The 27817-nt window shown below is 53.1% G+C and overlaps 8 protein-coding genes across 8 annotated transcripts; 5 read left to right on the plus strand and 3 right to left on the minus strand.

The window, feature by feature from the left end:
• Window positions 1-97: 97 nt before the first annotated feature.
• PG994_014894 (Cohesin subunit psc3) lies at window positions 98-3659 on the plus strand (the record flags this gene model as incomplete). The annotated part of the gene is made up of 2 exons (XM_066866303.1): window positions 98-530; window positions 589-3659. The coding sequence occupies 2 exons, from the start codon at window positions 98-100 to the stop codon at window positions 3657-3659; spliced, it is 3504 nt and encodes a 1167-aa protein (XP_066707979.1).
• Window positions 3660-4645: 986 nt separating this feature from the next.
• Window positions 4646-5771, plus strand: PG994_014895 (uncharacterized protein; the record flags this gene model as incomplete). Its single annotated transcript, XM_066866304.1, has 2 exons — window positions 4646-5335; window positions 5445-5771. 2 exons carry the CDS (start codon window positions 4646-4648, stop codon window positions 5769-5771), a joined length of 1017 nt encoding a protein of 338 aa, XP_066707980.1.
• Window positions 5772-6487: 716 nt separating this feature from the next.
• PG994_014896 (telomere-binding alpha subunit central domain-containing protein) lies at window positions 6488-8667 on the minus strand (the record flags this gene model as incomplete). The annotated part of the gene is made up of 2 exons (XM_066866305.1): window positions 6488-6836; window positions 6899-8667. 2 exons carry the CDS (start codon window positions 8665-8667, stop codon window positions 6488-6490), a joined length of 2118 nt encoding a protein of 705 aa, XP_066707981.1.
• A 1384-nt stretch (window positions 8668-10051) lies between these two features.
• On the plus strand, window positions 10052-12019 carry PG994_014897 (Importin subunit alpha-1; the record flags this gene model as incomplete). Its single annotated transcript, XM_066866306.1, has 2 exons — window positions 10052-10285; window positions 10541-12019. The coding sequence occupies 2 exons, from the start codon at window positions 10052-10054 to the stop codon at window positions 12017-12019; spliced, it is 1713 nt and encodes a 570-aa protein (XP_066707982.1).
• A 1209-nt stretch (window positions 12020-13228) lies between these two features.
• On the plus strand, window positions 13229-15753 carry PG994_014898 (uncharacterized protein; the record flags this gene model as incomplete). Its single annotated transcript, XM_066866307.1, has 3 exons — window positions 13229-13343; window positions 13364-13527; window positions 13600-15753. 3 exons carry the CDS (start codon window positions 13229-13231, stop codon window positions 15751-15753), a joined length of 2433 nt encoding a protein of 810 aa, XP_066707983.1.
• A 641-nt stretch (window positions 15754-16394) lies between these two features.
• On the minus strand, window positions 16395-20686 carry PG994_014899 (cysteine proteinase; the record flags this gene model as incomplete). Its single annotated transcript, XM_066866308.1, has 6 exons — window positions 16395-19510; window positions 19561-19819; window positions 19873-19915; window positions 19966-20019; window positions 20073-20213; window positions 20673-20686. 6 exons carry the CDS (start codon window positions 20684-20686, stop codon window positions 16395-16397), a joined length of 3627 nt encoding a protein of 1208 aa, XP_066707984.1.
• Window positions 20687-21139: 453 nt separating this feature from the next.
• PG994_014900 (uncharacterized protein) lies at window positions 21140-23617 on the minus strand (the record flags this gene model as incomplete). Its single annotated transcript, XM_066866309.1, has 1 exon — window positions 21140-23617. The coding sequence occupies one exon, from the start codon at window positions 23615-23617 to the stop codon at window positions 21140-21142; it is 2478 nt and encodes an 825-aa protein (XP_066707985.1).
• A 2465-nt stretch (window positions 23618-26082) lies between these two features.
• Window positions 26083-27282, plus strand: PG994_014901 (60S ribosomal protein uL4; the record flags this gene model as incomplete). The annotated part of the gene is made up of 2 exons (XM_066866310.1): window positions 26083-26457; window positions 26520-27282. Exons 1-2 carry the CDS (start codon window positions 26105-26107, stop codon window positions 27280-27282), a joined length of 1116 nt encoding a protein of 371 aa, XP_066707986.1. The 5' UTR covers window positions 26083-26104.
• Between the last annotated feature and the right edge of the window lie 535 nt (window positions 27283-27817).

Below are 27817 nucleotides of genomic sequence, written 5' to 3' on the forward strand. Positions count from 1 at the left end.
ACCCGAATTAGTCGCGCCAACACCCCCATTGTATTTCATTGAAATGATCGCATATCATTGATTCCATCGTTAAATGCCACAGTCACGAGCGCCCCTCATGGAGAGCTCAGATAATAACGCGACGCCCACCCCGTCGGCCGCCGACTCGCGACGACGATCAGGACGCGTCGTCAAGGCCCCCAGGAAATACTCACCCGAAGCCTCCCAAGGCGCCCCGTCCAAGCGCAAGAGAGATCAAGAAAACGACGACGAGGATGGAGAGAACGAAGACCCAGAGCAGGTGGATGCCGAAGAGGCAACCGGTGATGATATGGATGAAGACCAGAGCGCAGACGAGGACCAGGAACGCGCATCGAGAAAGTCGAAAGCAAAACCCAAGAAGCCAGCTGCTAAAAGGGCCAAAGTGAATGGAAATGCGCCCCCCGCAGGCGCATCCAACGACGCACCCGCTCCAGCTTTGAGATTAGCCAGCAGGCCCAAGAAGAACGTACGAGTAGCCATTGCGCGACGCGACGGCGACGGCTTATATGGTAGGATACATGACCCCCACGACAAACGCTGTGAAGTCGATGCTAATGCGCTGCGCAGCCGAAATCTTCGCGTCTGGCGACTCCTCCGATGATGTAGCTTCCCACTGGTTCAAGCGCTACCAGCAGAATGAGGCCCAGGCTCTGACAGATCTGATGAACTGCGTACTTCTTGCTGCTGGATGCGATCAGCAGTTGACCGAGGATGATATCCAAGACCCGGAAAACTCGGCAAACAAGTTATCGGAGCTTGAAGAAGCCTATGAGCAGACCAGCATTTCCGACTACCCCCTAATCTCGAGAGCCAAAAGCAGCAAGAACTTCCGGGAGCAGCTTGTGGGCTTCTTCGATTCACTCGTTAGTCTCATCCACCAGACGGATGTTCTATACACAGACGACAGTCTCTTGGAAAATGTTCAGAGATGGGTTGGAACCATGTCGTCGTCGGCACTGCGGCCCTTTCGGCACACAGCCACCACTGTCGGATTGGCACTTCTCACGGCTCTGATTGATGTGACGAAGCAACTAGATGAGCGTATCACCAAGTCCAATTTGTCTCTTCAGGCCGAGTCGACCCGCAGAAGCAAGAACAAGAACTTGGTTGCAAGTACCCAGAAAGCCTTGGACGCAGCCAACCAGAACCGCCAGATCATTGATGAAAAGGTTAAAGACCTCTTCAACATTGTATTCGTCCATAGGTACCGTGATATCGACTTCAAGATCCGGTCGGAGTGTGTCGAAGCACTCGGGACTTGGATTTGCACCTTGCCTACTGTCTACATGGCCCCTGAGTATTTACGCTACCTGGGCTGGCTACTGTCTGACGTTGCCGTAGCCACTCGCCACGAAGTCCTGAAACAACTTGGCAGGGTCCTGAAGCGTGATGCAGAGAAGCTTGCTCACTTCATTGACCGTTTCAGACCGCGCTTGGTTGAGATGGCGACTACAGATGCTGACATCGGTGTGCGTGTCGCTGCCATAGCTGTCGTTGACGTTCTTAGGTCTTCGGGCATGTTAGAACCAGAAGAGGTCGATGCTATCTGCAAGTTGCTTTTCGATACCGAAGTTAGAATTCGCAAGGCTGTCGTACCTTTCTTCGCCGCCCTCGTTGGGGAGTTTATTGACAACAAGGTCGACGAGATTGGCGATAGTGATGCCATCGATGATGTCTTTGGCGATGAAGACGAAGAGAACATGGAGTCTCTCCGAAGAGACTGGATCAACATCAAGGCCCTCGCCGAGAACCTCGCGGTATACAACTCGCAACTCGATGAGGAGCAGGATGAGATCCGACATGGTTTGGACGTTGCTGCCGATGTGGTGAACGCGAGCGTACCAGAGACCCGTATTGCTCTGGCTACGCAAGCGTTATATGAGAAAATGGCGGAAATCAACAACTGGCAGGTTCTCGCTGGTTACCTGCTCTTCGACCACACAACAAGTTCGAGATCTAAGAAGTCAAAAACGAATTCGGTAGAAGCGGCCATAAGGAAAGCTGTTGCCCCAACCTCAGCAGAAGAAGCTATATTGCTGGAAGTCCTGGCCACTGCAGTGAGAGAAAGCCTTGTTCAAAGTGGTGGTGATCATGATAAAACAAGGAGAAGACCTGGCAGGCTCGATGCCGACGCCCAAGAGGATTCTGGCGTGCAGCTTGCTACAATCATCCCCAACCTGCTCAACAAATTCGGCTCGGATCCGTACGTTGCTGGTACTATCCTCCGCCTTGAGCATTACCTTGATCTCGACGTATTCCAGCAACTACGTCAGAACTCGGCAACATATGATAAGCTCTTAGATGAGGTCACAACACAATTTAGCAAACATGTCGACCAAAGCGTGCTCAATGAAGCAGCTACCGCGTTCATTCATGCTCGACAGTACGAAGAGCTTGAAGAGCTTGTGGACAGCAAACTTTCAAGTCTGTGGGATAATTCCATCAATTCGTTACGGAACTTTGAGAAGACCTGCGAGCTCACTGTGCGCGGAAATCTCGACCGTGCAGCGCTTATAGAGCTTGCCAACGTTCTGAAGAAGATTGGAAAGCTGGCGATGGTAGCGGACTGCGTAGAAATCCTTGAAACCCCCGGAAGCGCGAGCGATTACAGCGATCCGCCTATCAAGCTTTTGGTAGGCATTGTGTACAGGGGTTACCTCTCAGAGCCTGACGATGACCTCGACGACCCCGAAGATGAAGTCGTGGCCTTCGCCATCAAGTGCTGCCAGTTCTATCTGATGTGGAAGGTTCGCAGGGTACAACAGGCAGTGCAAAACGAGGAGGATCTTGCCGATGAGGACATCAACCAACTAGTAGCACTCCGCAAAGAGCTTGTGAATAACCTCATAAAGACGCTGTCATCTCGCGGGTTCAACGACGATCTGCGGCTTTCGAGCACCGGCAGCGCCTGCGATTGCTGCGCCATGTTTGTGTTTCTGCGCCCGATACTAGAGGGACCGCAGGCAGAGAAGTATGGAGCATTGGCAGGTTTACTCGAAGAGCTTCCGTCGGCTCTGATCCCCGCTGAAATCATTCCTATATTCGATGCCGCGGAACGTGCATATGCCAAGCGCGCCCACAAAGGCTTGAACGAACCTTCGCAGAACGAGGACCCTCTTGACGACGACGAGCCGCCGGAAGACGACGAAGACGAGGATCTGACGGAACAAGAGCGGCAAGCGGCAGAGCTCAAATCAGAGAAGATCTTATGCGAACTCACGGGAAAGCTAGTTCTTGGTATCTTGGCTAAGGTGATTGACGCTACCGGACCGCACGCGGGCAAACTGAGAAAACGCCTCAACCGGAACAAGACCAAGCTCGGCCCCAACTACCGAGAAGTCGTCGCGTTCCTTGATGAAGACCATCTCCGTGAAGTAAGAGGAGCAGGAAGGAAGAAGTCGTCCAAGGCAAAAGCCAAGGACGGTGCAGCCGCGGCCAAGAAACCTGCCAAGAGCGCCGAGATAGCTATAGATGACGACGACGAGGAGGCCAATCCTTTTGAGGACGATGAGCCGGAAGAGGGTTCTGCTGAGGATCTACGAAACAGGGAGCTGCTCGAGGATCCGATCGAAGATGACGAGGAAGAGGAGGGGCCTGCAGCTGAGCCGATGGAGGATGAAAGTGTCCTGGGCGATTAGGCGTGGATGGGCAGGGCTGTGGCTATTTGAGAACATGTAATAATCGAATGGCCACATGTGTACGAATGAGCGGGCGGCCTGAAGCCGTTGTTACTAGGATAGATGAGCCTTACGACTTGACTGGGGCGGGGATTTTCCAAGATCGCTGCAAAATGGCGTACTGAGTTTGTGATTATATTATGTTACTATCCTTCTGACTTCTGAATATAATGCTTGCTAAGACCAGACGGGACGAAACTCGACGAGACGAGAGTCGATATTGCTTGCCTTGGGCCAATGATTGCGTTCCGTTGCCTGCAAGCATGTGATGCTGCTCTATTACTTACTATATCGAATCGGGTAAATGGGCCTGCCACCGAAAACCCCTACCCGCCAATGGACGGGGGTGTCCGGTATCGAAGCATCGATTTGACAGCTTGGCGCTTGACTTGATTGACACAATCCCAGGCAGATACTCAGGGGCGCGCCCGAGGTTTAATCAAAACAAGTAAGGATAAGTAGATAAGAAGAAAGAGCAATGGGTAGGCCTGTCGATCCAACCCAATCTGGCCCGTCTAATCGAGAAGAGTCACCCATAGTATACATGTACCTACCTCCCTCTCTACCTACCTGTCGCATCGCCCACTACTTGTCGCTGCATTCCAATGACATGATGAGTTGAGAAACCCAACTCCCCATGGCTGCGGCAATCTCAAAAGTGCCACTGCTTTTGCAGCCAAGAACCAGAGTGTTCTTTGCGCTGTGGTCCGTTGTCTCACTTGTTCTGTTCTTGTATCATGGCGTTCCTGCTTTGCGCTACCACCTCTTCCAAATCTCTTCGTCTGAGCGACCGCAGTATGACTTTACCAACGGTCTGTTCGACAACACCTTCCTAACAGTCGGTACTAGTACTACCGCTGCTACTAGTAATGGTGTCACCACCGTCGCCCTTACTGCCCCGTCGTCGTCTCGGGAGAGCCGCATAGCCGACGCGCTGCGCGACCGCAATGTTACGGTGCACGTGGTGCTCGCGACGCGCGCCCAGGACGACGTCTCGTGGGCGACAGATCCGGGCCGCCTCCGCATCCCCGGCGCGGCCAACCTGCGGGGTCATTCGTTATGTGTCGGACGCGCCCGATGCGCCCTACCGCCCGCCCGTCCTCAACAAGGGCCGCGAGGCCCTCATATACCTGACCTACCTGCACGACTTCTACGACGACCTCCCCGACGTCGCCATCCTCGTGCACGCCGAGGACTACGCCTGGCACGCCGAGCCCGCGCTGGGCACCAGCATGTCGACGATGCTGTCGCGCTTCGACCTGCGCGAGATTCTCGACGACCCCCCTGCCAGCGACGATAAGTACGAGACCCAGACGAAGAGCCGCCACGCTCGGCTGGGCAGGGAACTGGACCAAAGAGGAACTGGCGATCGCGACGGTCCTGGGTTGAAGAGAAAAGACTCGGGCAGGCACGGTTACGCCAACCTGAGAACGAGCTGGCTCCACGCCTGTCCCGACTGGATCAACACGACCAAGCCGCCCGAGGAGAGCGTGAAGCAAGAGGAGCCTTACATGCGGGACGCGTTTCTTGCGAACTTCGGCCCCGGCGACGACATCTATTCCCAACAAAAAGGTCAAGGCCAGCCACAACTACAGGTGCCCGAGATCCTGGCCGGCCCATGCTGCTCGCAGTTCGCCGTGAGTCGAGCCGCGGTGCGCCGCCGGCCGCGGTCGCAGTACAAGCGGAGCCAGGACTTCCTGGCGACGACGCCGTGGTCCGACTACATCGCGGGGCCGCACGTGGGAGCACCTGTGGCCGTACCTGTTCCGCGGCGCGGCGCGCGACTGCCCCGTCGAGTGGAAGGCGCTATGCCGCCTGTACGGCGTCTGCTTCGCGTCGGCCGAGGCGCAGGCGCGCTGGGCGGACCGCTGGCGCGAGCGCGAGGCCCTGCGCGAGCCGCTCGAGTTCTGGCGCGAGCTGGGCCACCCCCGCGTCGCGGCGCGCGCGCGGAGCCGGATGCGCGAGCTCGGCGGCTGGCTGCGCAAGAGCCTCGAGGCCGCGGTCCGGCGCGGCGAGGACGTCGAGGGGGTGGGCTGGGATGGCGTGGGGGACGTGTACGAATTGGGAGAGTAGGAAGGGCTGGATAGCAGTTGTTAAAGTTTCGGCGCTCTGTAAAATAACACACCCCTATCAATGCAGGCAGACAGCATTTTCTTTGAGGGTCCGCTCGGGAACGATTAATGGAACATGAACGGGCATTGGCCTCACAATATTGGATCCTTCATTGTCCGGTCCGAATCCACCCCCACAAGGTTGATATGCTAGATTTACCCAGCTCCGTCTGCATATTGAATCCATCGAGAGGAGAAAGTGGCACATCGAATCAACATCTTGACTCGGAGTAGGCGAGAACCTACGAAGTTGGCCTGGGGATGTTTGAGTAGAGTAGGTAGCCAGGCGTTCTGATAAGATCATGGCGTAATACGAGTTCGCCAAGGCCCCTAATGAACCTAGACCAACAATAATCCAAGAACACATCCATTCGAGCAAGTCCTTCTAAGAATTAAGGGTACAGTACTTATATTCTTCAGGCGACCCTCATGTCGCGGACGGAATGCCATGTCCGTTCTCTAATGCTACCTCCTTGATGAACTCGGGCTCGGGTAGAAGAATATGATGGCCCAAGTCGGGAAGATACATCAATACGGTGCCTAGCACGAGACCTCACCTCACCAGCAAACGCCTACCTAGATACAGCAAAGGGGGTATATATGCGCTTGAAAAGAACATTCCCAGCAACAGTCAACATCGTCCCCGTCGTTTTCTAGTGTGTACTATAGAAACACCCATCACCGAACCCTGGTCCCAAAGAGCTTGAAAAGTCTCTGATAGCGCTTGCCCTCGCCTGCATCACACTTCGTTGGATCGGATTTGGGCATCTCAAGGCCGTACTGCTGTAGGCAACAAGTGAACGGCTTGTTGGATACCTTGGCCATCGGTCGATGACCACCAGGCTGGTTTGGGCTAGCCTGCTCAGCCTCATTGTCGGAACTGTCAGGTGGCGGCTCGAGTGCATTTGCGCGTCGGATGGATTCGAGATGGGCGTCATACTCGGGTCTCTTACACTCTTCCAAATTGCCCCAGAGCTTGAAGAGCTGCTCGCGGAGTTGCGAGAGTTGGTCTGGATCAGCGTGCAGACTAAAGAAACGCGGTTAGCGATGGTATACATAAGGAAAGACACTGCATCGTTCTCAGCTTACTCTACTGCATCTATATTGGTAAGTTGCTGTGCCTCGTAGTTATCAACCAATGCCCATATTCGTTCCGGCTTTTCGCCCTTTGCTTTGGGTGAGGCGTCCTCAAGTTCGAGGGCGAACCGCCACTCCCAGGTCTTTCGAGCAGCAAAGTTGTCCAAAGTCCCGTCCTGGCCATCAGATTCGGACTCCGAAGCTCCGTCATAATCGGAAAGACAGTCGAACTCTGTCACTTTCCTCCAGGCCGCGAAGTCCTCGAGTCTGCGTGGCCGGAAGTCAACAACTCGAACATTGGCTCTGAACTTGATATTCGTAAATGGCAGTGCCACATGCTCTTCCCCATTTATCCCGGTGCGTTTCCACGATGCACCATCCAGTATCCGGTCGAGTGAGGAAACGGGCTGGTCCTCGCTTTCACATGTGACTTGTTTATTGAGGCCCAACATCTCTGCTTTCTGGACTTGCTGCTTCTCGACTTTCTGCTCAACCTGAGCACGCTGTAGCTTCCGCCTTTGTTTTGAGTTGAGCTTTACAGGAGGTTCTCCATTGCCCTTCCTCTTTCCGCCTTTAGTTTTGAAATCCTCGTCTTTCGTAAAGGCTTTCTTTTGTTGCTTCACCTTCTTGTTGTATTCAAGTTTGCGCTTGATGGCTTCTTTCAGTCGTGGGTCTACATCTTCTGAGGAGCCACTCAATTCAAGGACTTCAAACCCCAGCCTTGAAGGATACTGTCTGTCTTCCCTTAAGAACCCCTCCAGGTTACCCCCATTTCGCCCGAATTTGACTTGAAGGTTACGCAACTTAATCCACTTCCCTGCTCTGACCTGGCTCCGAAGGTGCCTGGCGTGGGGCTCCCAGCAAGTCAGTTGCACGCAACGCCTTCCAAACGGGCCAGGCCAGCCCAGCATCGTTGGGTTTTGAAACCCCGATGTATATCCATAGGGATCACCGTCACGGCCAGAATCAGCGTTTGAAGAGTCCCAGGAATGATTGAAGAAGTCTTTGTTTTCGGTGTAGTCGGTCACCCACATAGTAACTTTGTCGAGGAAGTCGTAAGGGTCCTTGGTGACTTCAACAATCAGATCGTAGAATCCGCCATCGCCAACGTCTTTCAGCAAGCTGAACTTCTCCCTTATGTTGAGTGATCTGCTGGCTTGCTCCTCAAACTCGATTTGGGTAGGGAGCGTGTCCTTGTTCAAAGCATGATACATCCACGAGACATATTCGTGCTCTTTGTCCCCAGGTTGCTTTGTCTTGAATCCAATCCGAGGTTTCAGGGCGTCTTTGGCGGACTTTGGTGGCATGGGAATGGCGGAAGCTGAGTATACATATATCTCGGTCTTGAAGTTGCTGAGCAGTTGTATTTCAGACCTGTAGGTTTGTACCTTTGCTGACATTATCAGCACGGCATCCCTGTAACCTAGTCTCGGCATGTCCTTTTCAGGGCAGAACACGCTTATGATGATTCCGGTGGTTTCATTCGCGTCCTCTGTCGATTTGTCGAAAATAGTTATGGTGCATTTCCAATCTGTATATACCATTAGCGAGGGTCGCTCTGCTCTTTGTTGATCAACGGCAATGATAAGACTCGACCCACCTGTATTCCTCGTTGGTATAGGAGGCCTCACATCTCGAACGACACCAATTACGTTTACAAGCGAGTCTTTGGCTATGAGATCTTCGCTCAAGACATCATGGATGCTTTTGAAAGTAGGCGGCAGCGGCCTATCGGCTAAGACACTGTGAGAAGCAGAGCTCGAAACTTCTCGACCCGCCATTGCGCCTCTACTTGCAATGCATACGCATACGCATACGCATTCGCGTGTAGATGTTGGCAAGTGTAAGCTACGAGAAGATGCAAAATTAAGAGAAAGTAAGCAGTGGCTTCATGGATGATAGCCAGCTTGTCTAGTAAAATGGAATGGGCGCGACTTGACGCGTCCCAGTGCACTTAAAGCAACCTTGGTGGGCGCGAGTTTGTCACGGCTCGCTCATGGGTCACGTGAGCTTTAGGTAAGCCCGGATGGCGGTTAGCTTGCCCCCCCTCCTTCCGACTTCGTCCCCCTTCCCCCAAGTCATTTGTGCCTAGGTCGCCTACAGAACCTACGTAGATGGTGGGGTAATATCAAGCGCAAAAAGGATAGAAACATCGAAGGCATGAATCGCGGCATGTAAGAGGGAGGGAACGACGCAGAGATAAGAGGCTACTTCCGTATTGGTCGTAAGTAAGTAGGTAATGTAGGTACATACCATAGGGAGGCTATTAGGTGGTTTGCATCAACTTTGCTTGCATTGGCATGCCTGCCGGCTCTGTCTTTGCTTCTTTGTTTTCAATGTTCCCGTCCCAGACAGGCTCCTCTGATCTGGCAAACTAGAAACTCTATCTGACAGGCTTCTCAAAAGAAGGATAGAAAAGATTTCATGATAATAGACAGACACGTGTAACAAACGTTCGGGGTTTGGTACCTTTTCCATCATCGGTGGTGAGGCTGCTTTAGTCCCTTAACCTTATTAGCTAGTGCTTGCAGCTGTTCTGAGATTTTCCATTTGCAGTGAAGCAGGCATCCGATCGATTCAATGAAAGGGTTCTTTCCAGTAACCTGAAAAGCGCCCCCCAAAATCCGGGCTCTTTGCCGCCCATGCCCCCCTCACACATTACATATTTCTAGTCCGCCTGAGTCTTCGACCCGAGTACTGCACAATAGAGGAGAGAGAGAGAGAGGGAGAGAGAAACCCTTCAGTAATATTACCCCCTCCCTCCCTTTGGCAATTTCTCTTTTTCTCCTACCCAGACACACATCCAATTTTTGCGGCTCCATCAGCCTTCCAGTACTTTTTTTTCTTTCTTCTCAAGAAGGCATCATAATCTGCTGACCCCTCGTCACCTGCCGGGCTACGCATTTCTTGTCTGTCAAAGTCTGGTCAATTTCCCAGGCCATTGCTACCAACTTTGCCTTAAGCTACTTCGGTAAGGCAATAAACAAGAAAAGGCGGGGTCTTTCCAGACGGACCCCTGGGGACTTTACTACATACTTTGCCTGAGAAACCAAAACAAAATTCCCTTCTCATCAACACAACTCCCTCACTACTCAACTCCATCTTGCGAGCCACACACCCCATCAACCAGATTGCTGTGCGCCGTACTGAAACTCTACCGCAACCATGGCTGATCGGTACATTCCCGAGCATCGCCGAACTCAGTTCAAGGCGAAGAGTACCTTCAAGCCCGAGGAGCTGCGACGCCGCCGCGAGGAGCAGCAGGTCGAGATCCGAAAGGCCAAGAGAGAGGAGAACCTCGCAAAGCGCCGTGGTATCGGCACAGGCGAGAACCGTCCTGGCGCCTCGCTGGGTGCCGCCCCCGACAGCGACGATGATACTGCTCCCACCGAGAGCCAGGTACGCAAATTTTCCCGTCTTTACTCATTGCAGCATCCTCCCATCGAGGCGCATCGTCTCGCTCCGATCGGACTTCCAATTTTCCTGTCATGCTTGGCGCATCTGGCAACGGATGACACTTGCGCTTCCATAATCACACTGTTACCCCCGCAGCATATCCTTGCTTTGCTCTACTGCCCTATGCACTACCCTGACTTGAACGCCAATATTCTCTTTCTGTTCTATGGCCAGGCTAACATGATCATCTCTGTGTAGCTCAACGAGGATCTCCCTCAGATGGTCCAAGGCGTTTTCTCGGAACAAATCGATCTCCAGATCCAAGCAACTACCAAATTCCGAAAATTGTTATCCAAGGAGCGCAATCCCCCTATTGAGGAGGTCATCAAGACTGGTGTAGTGAGCCGATTCGTCGAGTTCCTTCGATCTCCCCACACTCTCGTTCAATTCGAGGCAGCATGGGCCTTGACCAATATTGCTTCCGGCTCTGCCACGCAAACTCAAGTCGTTATCGAGGCAGGCGCTGTTCCCATATTCGTTGAACTCCTGGCAAGCCCCGAGCCCGATGTTCGAGAGCAGGCTGTCTGGGCCCTCGGCAACATTGCCGGTGACAGCCCTACCTGCCGCGACTACGTTCTGGGCTGCGGTGCTCTGAAACCTCTGTTGAACCTTCTTGGCGATAGTCGCAAGCTGAGTATGCTTCGGAATGCGACGTGGACATTAAGCAACTTCTGCCGGGGCAAGACCCCCCAGCCTGATTGGAGCACGGTAAGACCCGAAGACGAATTGTATTTCGAGGATGGAATTTCTAACTGTAATGGCCAGATTGCGCCCGCTTTGCCTGTTCTTGCCAAGCTTGTGTACTCTTTGGACGATGAGGTTTTGATTGATGCTTGCTGGGCCATTAGTTACCTTAGCGATGGGTCCAATGATAAGATCCAGGCCGTCATTGAAGCTGGCATCCCTCGCCGCCTGGTAGAGTTGCTGATGCACGCCTCCACCTCTGTTCAAACACCTGCGCTGCGCTCTGTCGGCAACATTGTGACCGGAGACGACGTTCAGACCCAGGTTATTATTAACTGCGGTGCTCTGCCCTGTCTTTTGTCTCTCCTCAGCTCAAACAAGGACGGTATCAGGAAGGAGGCATGCTGGACCATTTCCAATATCACGGCGGGCAACAGCCAGCAAATCCAGAGTGTGATTGATGCCAACATCATTCCGCCCTTGATCCATCTGCTCTCTAACGGCGACCTTAAGACAAGGAAGGAAGCTTGCTGGGCTATTAGTAACGCGACAAGCGGAGGTCTGCAGAAGCCTGAGCAGATTCGATACCTGGTTGCCCAGAACTGCATCCGACCTCTCTGTGATCTCCTGGCCTGTCCGGATAACAAGATCATCCAGGTTGCCCTCGATGGCTTGGAGAATATCCTCAAGGTCGGTGACCTGGACAAGCAGGCGGCTGGTGAAGGTGCAGAGTCTATCAACCGGTACGCTCTTTTCATTGAGGAGTGTGGTGGTATGGAGAAGATTCACGACTGCCAGAACAACGCCAATGAGGAGATATACATGAAGTCTTACAACATCATCGAGAAGTACTTCTCGGATGAGGACGAGAACGCCGATGAGGCTATGGCTCCGCAGGCTCAGGCTGCCAATGGCACGTTTGGCTTCGGCACCAACGGCGCCCAGGGCGGTGGTTTCAACTTTGCTAACGGCAACGACTCGATGGACATGTAAGGTTCAGTCGAAACATCGGATTTCTTCTCTGCCCCCCTCATGGCCACGACCTCCGCCGCGCCGGCGGAGCCCCAAACCTGGCTGGTAGCGCCATCATGTTGCCCATGTACAAAACCTTCAGACTCGCGACACGACACTACACAATCCCCCCATACCCCCAGCATCACACAACACAGCACTTGTAACCTCGATGGCGAGCAGTCCTGTCGAGTCCCGGAGAAAGAAAGAGAGAACAGCCGTCAGAGAGGGACGAGAAAAGGCGATTTGGTAGCTTGAAAGCTCCAGCCTGGTAGGAGCGGGCACGAAACGAGGACGAGAGCATGAATTAGTAATAGCGGACGTAGCAAGAGGGTCGTCAATGGTAGCTTGAAAGCTCCAACCCTCTGTTTTCACGAGATATGCGGCAAGATGGCTGGGAACGCGAAGGTGGTGGCTATTGGCGGGACAAGGACACGAGAGAAGTGGACGACATGGGTCCGCGGAGACGTAGTCACTACTATACCGTGTTGGTTGCTCATTGTCCAGTGACAATGGCTATCTACCTATATGTACCCAGCAGGACACTGAATAACGATGGTGCGTTTTTCTGTCTCGGCCAAGTGGTTAGGACAGGAAGAAAGACGTTGCCCCTGTTCAGGTTCACGGCAGGCTTCAGCACAAATAAAAAAGCAGCTTGTTAACCCCAACCAAAACCGAAAGCTTGTGCACCTATCTATATCCAGTCCTTGAAATGACCAATGTCGCTCTTGATCACTGAATGCTGAATGCTGAATTCCGTGAGTATCTGCAATGCATTCCATGCCGTCCTCGACTACTACTACATGCCTAACGTGCTGTATGTATTATTACCCCACGAAAAGGCCTGTGCGCCGTCCCCCCGCAGCATCGTGGTCACAGGTTCATGTCACAAGGGCATTCCTTGCTGATGCTATTGGGGTTTGTCAAGAGCTGAGATTGGTGCAAGTACCTTTTATTGGATAGAACCTCTTATATCGGGGATAGCTGCACTTGTAAAATGATTTACAGGTACGTCCGGGATGAGACATGGAATCGTACGACCGAGGTACTGGTGGCCGTTTTGGTTCCATGTTTTAGTCCGACGTTAGTTGGGATCAATGCATTACTTGCTCGATTGGAGACTCGACAGGGTCCAGAAAACAACCACAAGTGACCTCTCTCAGCCGAGTGAGGGATCAGATAAACATCATCATGGCCCGCAAGCTCCTGACCTTGCTCTGCCTCGCCAGTATGGGCTTGACGCTGGCTGTCAGCCCAGGCGGCATCGATTACCACCATCTGCCCGAGAGCCTGTCTTCCCTGGCCCGTGGGACCGTTTCATCAAAGCACCCGCCAACAAGTCGCACATCACACCCGCTAGGATATGGATGGTGGACGGGAACGTGACCACCACAAGCAACGGCGGCCATCTCTCCGCCGACGGCAGCATCCTCATCGGTGAAGGCGGCCACATCACCCTGGAGTTTGAAGAGAACATATCCGGCCGGTACGTGTGTCGCGCATCGTTCTAGAGGCGTGTGGGAGCTGACAGTGTTATCCATCCATCTAGAGTATGTTTTCAGGTCGACAGTGTGACGGATGAGCCCGTCCTCATGCTCGCCTACACCGAGTCTTCTTTCTTTGTGGGTGAGCGGACGGATGCAACAAATGATGACCAATGGGACCTCCCATTGGACTTCCATCCTGGGAAGAGGACGGGAAAGATGTGCGTAGGGGATGATTTCCTACGGGGTGGCTTCAAGTACCTCACCTTGTACATTGACGATATTCCGGTCTTCGAGAGCCCCACGGTTCGGAGGCTCCGCCAACTCATCACCACGATAGCCAGTATGGCCCAGAAGGTACTGGGAAAGGACCCGATCTCGCAACTTGTCGGCCAAGGGGAGAAAAGACCTTATTCCAAGCCCTCGATCGGTATATCCCAGGTCTGGGTCAACTGCACGTCATTTCCGTCTCAACTCAACGGGAGGGCGTACTCTGGATACTTCTACAGCTCTAACGATCTTCTCAACCGGATTTGGTATGCCGGCGCGTACACGTTGCAGTTGTCGACCATCGATCCCAAGGAAGGCTCTGCTTTGATACACGTCAATAGCTTCCTCACACATCACCAATCCCCGCCGGGCTCATGGTACTCCAACTTTACCGTCTCCCAAGGGACTGCTGTGACTACAGATGGTGCGAAGCGTGACCGCCTGGTGTGGCCAGGTGACATGTATATTGCCATTCCAGGCATTGCCGTCTCCACCTACGATATGCTGGCAGTGCGAAATGCGCTGGATGTGGTATACTGGCGCCAATACTCAGATGGTCGGTTACCGTACGCTGGGCCACCTTTGAGTTATCACAACGAGTTCAGCGACACCTATCACCTGCATACGCTGTTGGGCACGTATGACTATGTTATGTACTCCGGCGATATCGACTGGCTGCGCGAGAAATGGCCGGACTACATGCGCGCTTTCTACGTGAGCACCTCCAAAGTCGACGCGAGGAATCTGATGCACGTTACGTCCCCATTTGATTGGAACCGCCATGGGATGGGCGGCCACAACGTTGAAGCGTCGGCAATACTTCAAGTGGTGCTGAAGCGCACCATCGAGCTCTCGTCTTTTCTCGCATTTGACCCCCTCATTGAGCTGCCTGACATAAACTACTTGGAATCTTTGGTCGAGCGCCTCGAGTCTGGCATCGAGGCGCTCTACTGCAACCACACCGGCCTCTACTCGGATAACCTCCAAGACCGCCACTGTTACGGCGACGACCACTGCGATCCCCAGGACGGCAATTCCTGGGCCCTCATCGCGGGCATGGCCAAGAGCTTCCCCGCGCAGCCCTACTCGATCTCCGAAGGGCTGCGCGCCCGCTGGAACAAGTTCGGGGCCCCCGCGGTCGAGTTCCCCAACGTCATGTCGCCCTTCTCGTCCTCGTTCGAGCTGCAGGCGCACTGCGCCGCCGGCCATCACGACGCCGCCATCGAGCTGATGCTGCTCATGTGGGGCTACCTGCTCGACGGCCCCGGCTTCACCAACAGCACCCTCGCCGAGGGCTTCCGCACCGACGGCCACGTCCACTACCCGGCCTACCCGGTCCCCAGCCGCAACAGCCACGCGCACGGCTGGGCCGCCGGGCCCACGAGCACGCTGACCACGGGCCTCCTCGGCATCCGGCTCCGCAAGCCCGGGGGCGCCGCGTGGTCCGTCCGGCCCGTCCTGTCGTCATGGCTGGGCTGGGCGCGCGGCGGCTTCGCCGTCGGGCGCGGCGAGTTCGAGGTCATAGTCTCGCGCGTCTTGTTCCGCCGCGGCGGCCGCCTCGTGGGCCACGGCGAGGTCCTCGTGGTACGGGCGCCTGAGGGGACCGAGGGCTATGTGGGCTGGGGCGACGAGGAAGATACATGGCAGGTGAAAATGGCGGGTGGGCCTCAACCCCGGGCCTGGGTCCGGATGCATTACCTCGACACGATGTCGACTTCATCATCCTCGGGTAGCGCCACGACGACGACAACATACGACGAGATTGACTTGCAAGACACTGCCGCGGCTGTCTGGCTGCAGAAGGTGGAGCGGGACGAGCGTTGGTTCGACCAGCAGCTTTACTACCGCGACGGCTCCCTGGTCTACGATTACGATTTCAAAGAGCCCGTCATGCAGGAGCGAGCGCCAGGGGTCCTTGACGAAGAGGCTTTGGGGACTGGGTACGTGAAACCCATCCCGTAGATGTGGGGAGACGACAACCATACAGACGGAGACGACGATTTATAGATTCGATAGTAAGATTAAACGGTATTAGAGCTGTCGAGATGTACGTCATCATGCTTGGACTTATTCCATTTGTCGGTTGGGTACCTGTGAGCTGCTGAATTGTTACCAATGCTGTCTTTAAAGGGCGACGCATATGATGACACGCTCTGTAGGGCTCATAAACAAGCAGGACTGATAGTTAAGGACATATTCATCCAATTTTCTCCCTACTCACTCGAGAGTCCCTCGATACAAAGATCACACCGACGTGAGCACCACTCGGTAAATCCCATTCATTTAACGGTTTGCCATTCAGGGTTCTAGGTAAATATCTGCTTGGCCTAGAGGCGAGTACGACACTAATGCCCGCAACGTAATGACAAGAGACGCCTCCTTTTGCGAGATGAATTTACCACCAATGGACGCGCTGGGGGGTATAATAGCAAAAGCACATAAAATCATCCATGCCGTACTCCGGTTTCCATGCAACCACACACCATGCAGTTTCTATCAGAGCGCGAAGGCTCTGTTATCATCCCGTACCACCTCACCATGCCATACCATCCTGCAAAGATATCGAACACGTTCTAAGGTATCTCTCTACCTCAACGCCCAATTCAGTCGGAATCGTCAACGTTAACTACTTCTGGGATCTTCTTTTTTGGCATCGGTGTTGCCGCAACAACTCTCTCGCCTTTTTGCAAACCACCAATTCGCTCCCGTTCCGGAAAGTAGTGGCTCTTGCGGGGCGTCTCTTTTGGATGCTTGTGGGCCGAAGGCACTGCAGCCTTTTGCTTTTGCTTCTCTTGCTGCAGTTCCTCGTACCGCGCCCTAGACGGAATCTCCACTTCAAATATGGCCGAAGGATTATCGGACTCTCCAGTAGGTAAGCCATTCCCACCCAGCGCGCGCGGTTCCTTATCCAGGCTACGAGCCGGGGTTTCAGGAAGAGGGGCCAGCATGTTTCTCTCGACCTCGGACTCCGTAATCTCATCCTCTGCCGGTTGCCGAATCGCTTCTCGGGGTGATCCGCCCTTGGTGCCGTTGCTAGAAGGCATTGCCCTTGGAGTTTCGATCTCCAACTCGGTTGCAGCAGATGACGAACGATCGGATTTGTTTGGCGATGCAACTAGGCGGTCTGGCGTTTTCGGTTTGTGTTCGTCGAGAATCGTAACGTCCGCCTCCTTTGGTGCAGTGGTGGCAGCAGATGCAATCTCAGGACTTTCAACACTCTCTCGTGCCAAGGTTGCGGGAGATGGACTCTTTACCAGGCCTCTCTTGGTGTCCGACCTGACAGGAAATATGGTCGATGAGTCTGCTTCAACAGGCGTCGTTTGCGCCGATGCTGGAGCCTCGCTGATCCGTTCACCGGAAGGTGACCGAGCCTGTCTGCTCCTCCGGATTCTAGCCGCCTCTTTCTTGGCCTTTACACGTTTATCCTCACGCGCTATTTGCTCGTTCTGCAATTTGAAAAGCAGCGTTCTGATATCATTGCGTAGTGCCGGAGCATCGATGTTCCACTCGATTTTCTCGTGCATCAACAAGGTGCGAATGAAAGAATCGGGATCGCGCAGAAACTGAACCACATAGCCAAGAAGGTAGAGGCCACAGTCGCAGTAGTTGGACTGAGTCGGGATGCCCTTAGCTGTCATTGTCAAAGATCCGGGGTCAGGCATGTCGGCGCCTTTCTTGTCTCTCAGTTCCTTGATCAGGTAGTCCTTGAGGTTCCGGCATGCTGGGGAGTGCCCAACTCCCAAAGAATCCAAGGTGATAATCTTTGGTTCGTCTGGGCTATGTTTCTTCCCGCCAGTATTGGCCTTTTTGGTGGGTTTCCTCGGCTCTGCACCGGACACTGACAATGACTCTCCCGCCTGTCCAACCAAGATTTTGGCATTGCTGGAAATATCCGATGGACCGTTGGCAGCTAATATGGGGTCTGAACCTGATGAGTTGAGTGACATGTGACCGATCCCATTAGTAACCTCACCAGCGGTATTCCCAAGCGATTTTGTCACCTGTTCTGTGCTCTGCTTACCCGCCACATTACCCGAGTTGCTTGCCAAGTCCTCAGTGTGGGAAACACCTGAGTTGACAGCAGGTGATTTGCATGCGGTCGTGTCTAACTTCGGCGCATTGTAGATAATGGCTATGTACCAATGCGAAAACTCGTTGATTGGAACCACGATGAAGTCTTTCTTGAACAAGTCAACTTTGGTTGTCCATGCTTTAACGCTGTCGTAGTTGATTCCAGCACTGCTCTTCGTAGGCTTCAGTTTCTCATAGAAGAAAGTGTTGTGGAAATAGATCCGCTCCGCAAGATCTGGACGTTGCATTTCCAGGTCATGCTGGAGGTAGCGCAAGTAGAAAATAATCAGATTGTCGTTCAGGAATTGACCTTGATCGAGACGAGGTATATCAACCAGGTCGACAGTGGCCCGGCTCTTGCCTGTTGGGGGAAAGATGAGAGAATCTCGCCACTGGTCAGCCCAACTTGGGTTCTTCTCAGTCCACAAATCAGGCGGTGGAGGACTTGGTGACCGGAGCTTCCGCTTCGCACGCGTCTGACGAATAGCTGGGCTCTGCGGGCTCTCAGGGTCTATGACTTCAACGCGCTGCTGAGGCATAGGGGGGTGCATGTCATCCTTAATCCTCGGGTTCGCTCGAGGCGTATCGTGACTAGTAAATGTCCGAGGCGCTGTAGGTTTTTGCTGCTGCTGTCGGCGTTGCTCCTGGTTATGTTCAACGAGACGTAGGTCATCAGGCAATTTGGACCTCTCTACATCCGCACCTCTGATAACAGAACCGCGATGTGCTTTGGTCAAAAGGTTGACCATCTCTCTTTCTAACCTGTCGCCCGACTCTTCCAACACCTTCAGGGGAAAGGATTCCGGGCGAGCCATCTGTGCCCATTTCTTGAAAGATTGCATTTCGTTATGAGATCCGAACTCAATATGCAACTTTGGCGCGGAACTCTCACCAACGGCAATAGCTCGGAAAATGTACACGATGGGATGTTCTGGTTCGTCGGAAAATTTGAGCGTTTTTATCGTTCTCAAATTCACGTTCATAAAAGCGAGCTGGTGTAGAAGGCTGCCTTGCTGGTCAGTCGGATGCAGTAAATGGCTAACCTCGTGAATACGAAGGACACATGGGAGGTGCAAATCGCCAGCTGGTGAAGGATAAGCATAGTCGCCCGATACTGCCCGCGTGACTTTCAGACCCATCGAGGTGATGATGTGATTTGCTCTGTTCAGTGGGCTGAACATCTTTTTGCTGGGTGTGGGTAGCTTTCGAGTTGCTTGATTTGCACTCAAACCAAACTTGATAGGAGTGATGTGGCCTCGTTGTGGTTCGTCTGATGAATGTCCCGCCGTTCGTTTTGACGGGTGAAACTTCGAGGAAGGACTGTCACCCGCCAACTCGTCCACACTTGATGATCTTTGGCGTTTCCCATTCATATTGTGCTTTGCGAGCATTCTGCTTTGGCCAGCTCCGCCTCGACCCAAGCCATCCAGGGTGCGTTTTGCACCGGTTCTACTCATGAACCGGTTAGACAGCTCATCTGCCGCCACCGTGGCATGTGAAAGCTTCCTTGTTCGAACCAAATCTATGGGTTCTTCGGTACCACCATCGTCGGATGCAAGATCAATGATCTCCTTTGGCTGGTGTTTCCCTCTTTTAGTATGCGCCCCTTGAACTCCGGTGATGGCGGGTGAATACGGCTTTCCACGTTCTGGAATTCCGGCACAAACGACTGAACGACATTGAGCGACAAGTTGCCACGGGAGTCTTCATTTTGTGATGCCGAGGCTGACGGCGAAGCTTCCCGCAGCGCAAAACTAGCCTCCAAAAATGGCCCCGAATAAGGTTCTTCAACCTCGTCGTTATTCTTGCCATTGGTCTCCTCGAGCCTCTGTCGCTTGAAGGGCGGCAAATTTGTGATTCCTTGTTCTGGTTGAGATGTTGAGAGAGAGGGTCTGGTTGAATTATTCCCATCCAAGGTGTTTACTGGCGTAGGAGCACCAAAGCCGGTGAGCTTGGACTGAGTTCCTTTTAGCAGCTCTTCTGCGAAGAGTACACAAATATTACACTCACCCATGCCTTCTTCACCCCGTTCATTTTGCCTTCCCGTACAGCCCTGGATGTATATCAGCCTCTGTAACAAGCGTGTGCAAGATCCATGCATACCGGACAGGCCTGCGAGGCGAACCCAAATCACGATATCGCTGGATAGGACAGTCCCTAAACGACTGTCAAAGATATGTATTGCGAGGCAGAACCAAATGTTGTCTAACCATGTCATGTACGCATCGTTCCCGAGCCCGAGTTTCCCGTTCGCGTAAGTATCGGCGGTGGAGATGATGACCTTCTCCGTGGCTGTTCGAAGGTCTTCTGGCGGCGGAGACGGGGAGGGTGTTGCATGCTCTTCGATGGGTCTGCAAAAGTCAGCAGCCAAACTTGACCGGCACCAAAAACAACAATTCAAGAGCCCAGCCAGTAGGCTCAGAGGATTGCCTAGGCAATAGAGCCAACAAAGGAGATTATCGCAGGCCGAACAATTCAGAGAGGGGAGATGGGGAGTTGTACAATGGGAATTCAGGTGCAAAAAACCACCAAGTCTTTGACGACCGAGACAGGGCTGCAGTACCTAAAGTTGAGTGAATGAATAATTGCAGTCCCTCTAAACTTTGGGTCTAGCTTTGGCAGCCTTGCTCTGGAGCTCCACTAATTGGTCTCTAAGGGGGACCCTGGAAATCCGGCTACCCCGCTGATGCCGATGATGGACAGACAGCAGGTTCATTATGTTTTGCCCACTCCGTTGCGCAAGATACATCACCACCAAGAATTACCGTATGTTTGGTATGAGAGGAGCAAAAGAAAGATCAAGTACGTACCCTTCATCATCCATCTTGGACAAACCTTTTGCTGCCGGCCATGCACTGCATGTGTCGCTGTCGGAGAGGATATATTGTCTCGACGTAAAGCGTTGGCTTGTCCAGTTGTGTTGATTCGTCAATCAATCACATGGTTGCTCACCGTGGCGACCCTGCTATATCTGGAGGTGTATCCGGCAGTTGAAGGCGTATAGTGGAAGATGAGGTTGCAACGTGCTTGCCCCGGCACGCTTACATAACATGACACAGCTGTTGCGATTCACATCGAATAAACGGAAAGAGTGCGTTTGAATGCCACTTTACAACTTTATTTACATGTGGATATCTTCTAACGTGCTTCACTCCAGCTTGAGGGGAGTCTACCTCCATTCCGCATATTTCCTGACTGCCACACTTTTGGGAAAGTAAAAATAAAATCACATTACAACGGTTGGTGTTGCCCCCTTTCGTTGGGCTCCACGACTCGCCTATTGTTGCATGCTCATTAGCTTAGACGAACCCTCTGTCGTATAGACGCTCAGTCGGTCCGGTCCGCCACACAGTTCCTTTGAGTCTCCCATGCATACCATGGAACAATCCGAGGTTCCTGCCACCCCCGATCCTTCTGTGAAGCTGTTACCACAGTAGCACTCCCGGGAGTACTCAGTGCCAAAGTACGTGTATCCATCGCAGAAGCCCGCGCATGCCTCAAGCGTCATGTTATCATTGGCAGTGTGAAGAGCATTTAGTGCCCGGGACAAGGTGCCCTCTGTCTGACACCCGTACCAGTTGTACTTGCCCACAATCGGCGGCTGCGTGGGCCCTGTTGTTGCGTTGGAGAAGTAGACGTCAAGCCGGTTGCCGGCACCGCAGTATGTGCTCTTGTCACCCGCGCAAGGCATGCTGCAGTCGGTCATCACTGCGGGCTCGCTAGTCGAGTCGAGGACGTTGCCGCAGTAGCATTCGCGCCCGTATTCGACCCCGAAGTAATGATATGCGCTGCAGAAGCCGGCACACGTCTCCGCCGTCATGGTGTCAACGGCCATGCTCTGTGAGCTAAGGGCGCGACGGTCGTTCGTTGCTTCTTCGTAGCAGCCGACTAGCGAGTACGTCCCCACTTGCTGTTTCTGGGTGGGAGTTGCAGCTGCCGGTGCGCTTGCTGTAGATGTGGCAGCGGTGGGGGTAGCTGCTGCGCCAGAACTCTGTGTGGAACTTACTGTACTCGTGCTAGACAATGTGGAAGGACTGGATGCTGGAGTATTGGAGCTTGTGGAACTCGCAATGCTCGTACTGGAAACACTGGGGGATGGGGGGACGACTGAAGGCGCAGAGCTTCCTGGCGTAGCGCAGGCCGACGATGCTGGTTTGGAGAAGGGCATGCATTTTGCGCCCAGCTCGAACCCGTTGTTGAAGGTGTCCGCAACGGCTGTTGAGCCGTTATTGCTTGTGACGTCGATCTTGGCTGTATTAGCCATGCCCTCGGTGATGTTATAACTGGCAGTATAGAACGTATACAGCCCCACACAGTCTCCTTGGGTCATGGACATGCTATGGCTAACCAGACTGGCCACTGGGTATTTGGTTGGCATCTGATTGGTGATCTGTAACGTCACGGGGATGGACCCGAGGTCGTTCCGAACTGCCGCAGTAACGGTCAGCTGCCCAGATGTCGTTAAGAGGCAACTCTGAGGCGTCTGCAGCATGATCCCGTCCGTAATGGGGTAAGAGTTGCCATTGTTATCGAAAGGGAGTGTGGTCCCGTTGGCAAGGTTCAGAGCTACGGTAAACGACGAGATACCAGTCGCCGTTGGAATCGTGGTTTTCACTGGAAACCAGAAGAACGTGTCATCAAAACCTTTTGTGACACCACTGCCCGTCACAATCGCGGAACAACCGGCAGGACCGCAGTCAGTACCACCATATCGATTCTTGTACGTCAGTGTCAGGCTATTGATCGACGAAGCTGGCAGATACGTTGTCCGAACACGTATCCCGCCAGTCAGGGTCATACTCGCGGCATAATCGTTTAGTGCAAGTTGAATGCCGACTGGTTTAACGAAATAGGGGAGGATCGGATCAGAGAAGACAACATTTGAAGGCACCACCTCGATCATCTGCTGCAGGACGCTCTGACAGACCGACTGGAACGTGGCTGGGTTTGCCAAAGTCTTGACTGTCTGGTTTTGATCTGCCCCGAATACCACGGCATCTGAAATCTTCTTGAGTGCGACAGCTTTGCCGACCACAAGTGGATTCGTGGTGTTGTTATTCAGATACTCTGTCACCACCTTGTTGTCGAATGTTGCCACAGTCGAGTCGAAAGCAATCTGGTTTTTAGGCGTACCTGGTGGCACGATGTCGTTAAACTCGGGAGAATGGACGCCGCCTATGGTATGGCCACATGCGACGACCTGGACCATCTGAGCAGTGTTGAATCCGATGCGTAGGAACCGATTCTTGAAGGTACCGAGGCCATCCTGCGGCTGTGGAACGAAGCCGACTGACCCAGCCGTCGTTGCATCAATCCTGCCTCCGCGGATGGGGACAGCCGGCCCACCGCATGATCTGACCGAGTAATAAACACCGAGAGCGATTAAATCGGACATGCTGGATCGACTGGTGTAGTAGGTTGAGTAGAAACTTAAGGATGTGTTGAATCCTGGTCCAGGGTTCTCCGGGTTCATTGTCTCGAACTGCAAAGACGCATCCAAACCCCCTGTTCCCCAGTAGACATTCCCCGACGCCACGTCGTGAAACGCAGTCCGGAGCCACTCGGCGGCGTTTTGTCGCCCGGGTCCCGCTGCCTCGCTCGTGCAAGGGATCACAGTGCCGCCAAATCCACGGTTGTTGAAGGCCAGCACCTGATACATGATTTCTTCTAATTCATCGATCGAAGAGGGCCATGTTGGGTCGGCATATACACCCAGGAAGGGTAGGGTGCTTGCGACACAGTATAACAGCCGCATCTTGACGAACTGCTAACTTCCGAATGGAGAATGGTGAGCTCGAGTGTGAAGGTCTGGCTTGATTGCGGCTCTCAGCTGTATGTGCTTAGGGATACAGAGCGCAGGATTGGCAGTGAAGCCTCGCTCGAATGAAAGCACAGAGACTGTTCTGAAGGGTGCAGCTGTCCTCGTCGGCGCGTTTATATCCTCTGGTCCAGCCATCCTCGTGCCACGCATCTTGCTGGTGCGTACTGTGGCATACAAGTATTCGAAACTTACTAGTGGGAGTTCGTTCCCCTGAGGGGGAGCGAAATCTCGAGGCTTTGGGCAAGAGGAGATTAGTAAAGTATCACCCTTCAACGCCATTATTATCAAAGTTTATCGGTCATATTATTGAATGATGCTAGCAGGTTTAGCCAACGGAAGTGCGGTCTAGACATCTGGATATGTGATTAGCAGTCGGATCGGGAGAGCCGCTGGTACTGCGTCGTTCTAGTCGAAGGTCCCGAAAGGCATCGGGTCAGGTAGGTGAGTGTCGCTTCTATTTTCTTTTTCCTTTTCTAAACGCACGTAGGAGCGTACATCGTGGGTACCCTTTTATCCTTTCTCCGAATGTATAGTCGGACAACTTAGGTGTACGTGTGCTGAGAACCACTGTTGAACCCCTTTCAGATATACTTACTCGAGAAGTCGGTGCGAGTCCGGCCCTATACAGGAAAATAGAATTGTTACGCCACGTACAGTTGCCATATATACTCTCTTATTCGACGATTTATGACAATGAGCCGAGTCTACCAGTACCAAACGGCCCGGCATGTCACTGAGTAGCCTGTGCTTATGTTAGCCCCTGAATCCACTTCAACATCTCCAGAGGCGCAGGGAAAACACAGCGCTGGGACGTCTAGCCTTCAATGTTGCGCCTGCGGCTGGCCCAGGCCAGGTGTCGTATAAACTATATTCTGACCATTTAAATGGACAGTATCTTACCAGAATAAGCGTGGAGGCGATATTGCTTGGCGTGGATGAGGCTTTACATGGCGGCAGCGTGTGAAGTCAAAATGTCGGATTTCAGGGTTGGCCTCTGGATGGTCGGATACAGCTAAGCGGCGCGTAGACATGATGTATCATTGCATAGACCTCAACTACTACTATCCATCCGCTGCAACACATTGGAAGTTGCACCGAGAAGTACTACCTTCTACGGCAAGCATCAGCGGGTCATCTACTTTGTTGAAACCGAAAACCTACCGCTGGAGGGTCTCAGGGCAATAAAGTATGGCTGGTAACATGCACCAACTCGTTGGACCTAGGTAAAATCCGATCAAACTTACTCAGGGGCCGAAATAACCGGAAAGCGCCATGGCCAAACCTAGAGACCCCTGGGATATTCGAATGTTCTGCAGGCCGAGTAGCTACGCCTTCCAGCAGCTTGGAGAACGGACAAACCACAAGGTCCAAGTAGCACGTACCTTGGCGAACTTACTCCTATGAGGGACTGAAGGAACAGCTTTTTTGAGTAGCAAGGGATTAGGGTGGCCTTCTGGTCGGTATGAAAGCGACATTGAGCTATCACGCACATGGGTATGCGAGATAATTAAAAGAATACACGCCGGGCATGATGATAACCTGTGAATACCGAGTAGATTACAAATATAATATATCGTCCAATATAAATCTACGGCTGTCCAGGCCTAGCGAAGCAAGCACCTTGTTTCCAGCGCTAGTAAAGTGACAGACGAAAAGTATCCACACCAAAACTTCCAGGTGATTTCTCATCATGGATATAAAATATCGTAGTCAAACAAATTGCTAACAAACAAACCACATCCGATGTGGTGTAGTGGCTAACATTACACGCTCTCATAGTAGATCCGTGTAGCCCGGGGTTCGATTCCCCGCATCGGAGTTGCAATATCATTTTTGTCCACTGGGACGTGATGTAGGCCATCATGATCATGTTTGATATTAATCATGCAGGTAAAATCGTGTCTGCTTTTCTTACAATGCGCAACAATTATCCCTTTTTTTCTTTCTTTCTTTCTTTTTTTTTTAATTCCCATTAGCGATCTTGCTTCGTAACGTTGATGGCAATTCTTCTTGGGGCAAGGTGGAATACATAGGTGCAAGGACTTGTGGGTTGGGAATAATATTTCTCTAAAAGGCCTATGCACTTAGCCATCATCCCCAGCCGAGAATTGTGGGTCTGACACTTACCCGCTTCCAACCCTGCTGCCCTCCCACAAGTGCAAAATTCGGACTTTGTGTGCGTGCGATTGCAGATTTCTCGACTTTCTGCTTGCCAGCTCCTCCACCAGGGAAAAAAGTCGACTTCACGATCAGAAGACGACTTCTAACCCAACAGCCCAACCCGCCGTCGAGGTAAGTTTTGATCGCCTCGCTGGCTCGCGCATTTGATTTACCTTGCTTTCATGCGGCCATTTAACTCCTCATTGTGATTGATTTGCAACTAACTCCTCCGCCACAATAGACCTCAACACCGACGCCAAAATGTCTCGACCGACCGTCACCATCATCGGCAAGGACGGTGCTCCTTCGGGAGCCACCCACCCTATGCCTGCCGTTTTCACCTCGCCTATCCGCCCTGATATCGTTCAGCAGGTGCACACCGGTATGGCCAAGAACAAGCGTCAGCCCTACGCCGTCAGCGAGAAGGCCGGCCACCAGACCTCTGCCGAGTCGTGGGGTACTGGTCGTGCTGTTGCCCGTATTCCTCGTGTCTCTGGTGGTGGTACTCACCGTGCCGGTCAGGCCGCCTTCGGTAACATGTGCCGATCCGGTCGCATGTTCGCTCCTACCAAGATCTGGCGCAAGTGGCACATCAAGATCAACCAGGGCCAGAAGTGAGTTGTGCATGGTTAATGCCTGAGAAATGGGCCAATTACTAACGCAATGCTCTGCAAAGGCGATTCGCTACTGCCTCCGCTCTGGCTGCTTCTGCTGTCACTCCTCTGCTCCTCGCCCGCGGCCACCAGATCTCTTCCGTTCCCGAGGTTCCCCTGGTCATCGACTCTGCCATCTTCGAGGGTGCTGCTGCCGCCAAGACCGCGGCTGCCTTCAAGATCCTGACTTCCGTCGGTGCTGGTGCCGATGTGCTCAAGGCCAAGAAGTCCAAGAAGCTCCGAGCTGGTAAGGGTAAGATGCGAGGCCGACGTCACCGCCAGCGCCGTGGTCCTCTTGTCATCTACGATTCCGCCGTCGATGGCAAGGAGCTCGTCAAGGGCTTCCGCAACATGCCCGGCTGCGAGACCTGCGATGTCTACGCCCTGAACCTCCTCCAGCTCGCCCCTGGTGGTCACCTCGGTCGTTTCATCGTCTGGACCTCCGCTGCCTTCAAGGCCCTCGACAACATCTACGGCACCACCACCAAGCCCTCCGAGCTCAAGAAGGACTTCCTGCTGCCTTCCAACCTGGTCTCCAACGCCGATCTTACCCGTCTGATCAACAGCTCCGAAATCCAGAGCGTGCTGCGCGCCCCCAAGGGTGGTGCCGTTACCAAGCGTGCTTCCGTCCAGAAGAAGAACCCTCTGCGCAACAAGCAGGTCATGCTGCGTCTCAACCCTTACCACGCTACTTTCGTCAAGGAGAAGCTTGGTGAGCAGAAGGCTCCTGAGGGCAAGCCCCAGCCTACGGCTGCTCTGTTCAAGGAGGTTCAGAACCAGGATTAAACGTGATCAGTGCTTGGTGAGCAGCATTGGCATTTCAGGGAATGGGTTATGGGTTCGTTTATTACTGAGGCGTACTGGCTCGGTTTACGAGTAAATCAATGATGATTTCACACAGGGTCTAATTTGCCCTCCACTTAAGGGGAATGAATTGATTGTGATCATGACTAATCTAAAATGTTCGGTGCTGAATTGGATCTGTATGGGTTGCCTCTGTTTGACTTTGATGATGTGCCTTAGATGCATCGGCAACGAATTGGCGTAGCTATATGGCAAATTCCACGCGAGTTGATAATAACTGCAGGCAAATTCTTGTGTTCGCTTTCAGCCACGTCTGTTACGTGGTTTCTGGCAGTAATCTCAGGGTGACGTTATGTTACGTTATGTGTTTGTAGGAAGGTCGTGTAACGTATGAGTCGTGTGCTGCCAGAATCGGATCAATGAACAGACGAGATCGTCCGCCTTCAGGTCCGGCAATTGCATCTCTTCCGGCTTGTACTCAAATCACTATTGATATTTTTTGGTAAAGAGGCCTCAC

This window comes from Apiospora phragmitis (assembly GCF_038363925.1).
Source record: "Apiospora phragmitis strain CBS 135458 chromosome Unknown utg000014l:1.0-1827420.0:1.0-1829600.0, whole genome shotgun sequence".
NCBI lineage: Eukaryota > Fungi > Ascomycota > Sordariomycetes > Amphisphaeriales > Apiosporaceae > Apiospora > Apiospora phragmitis.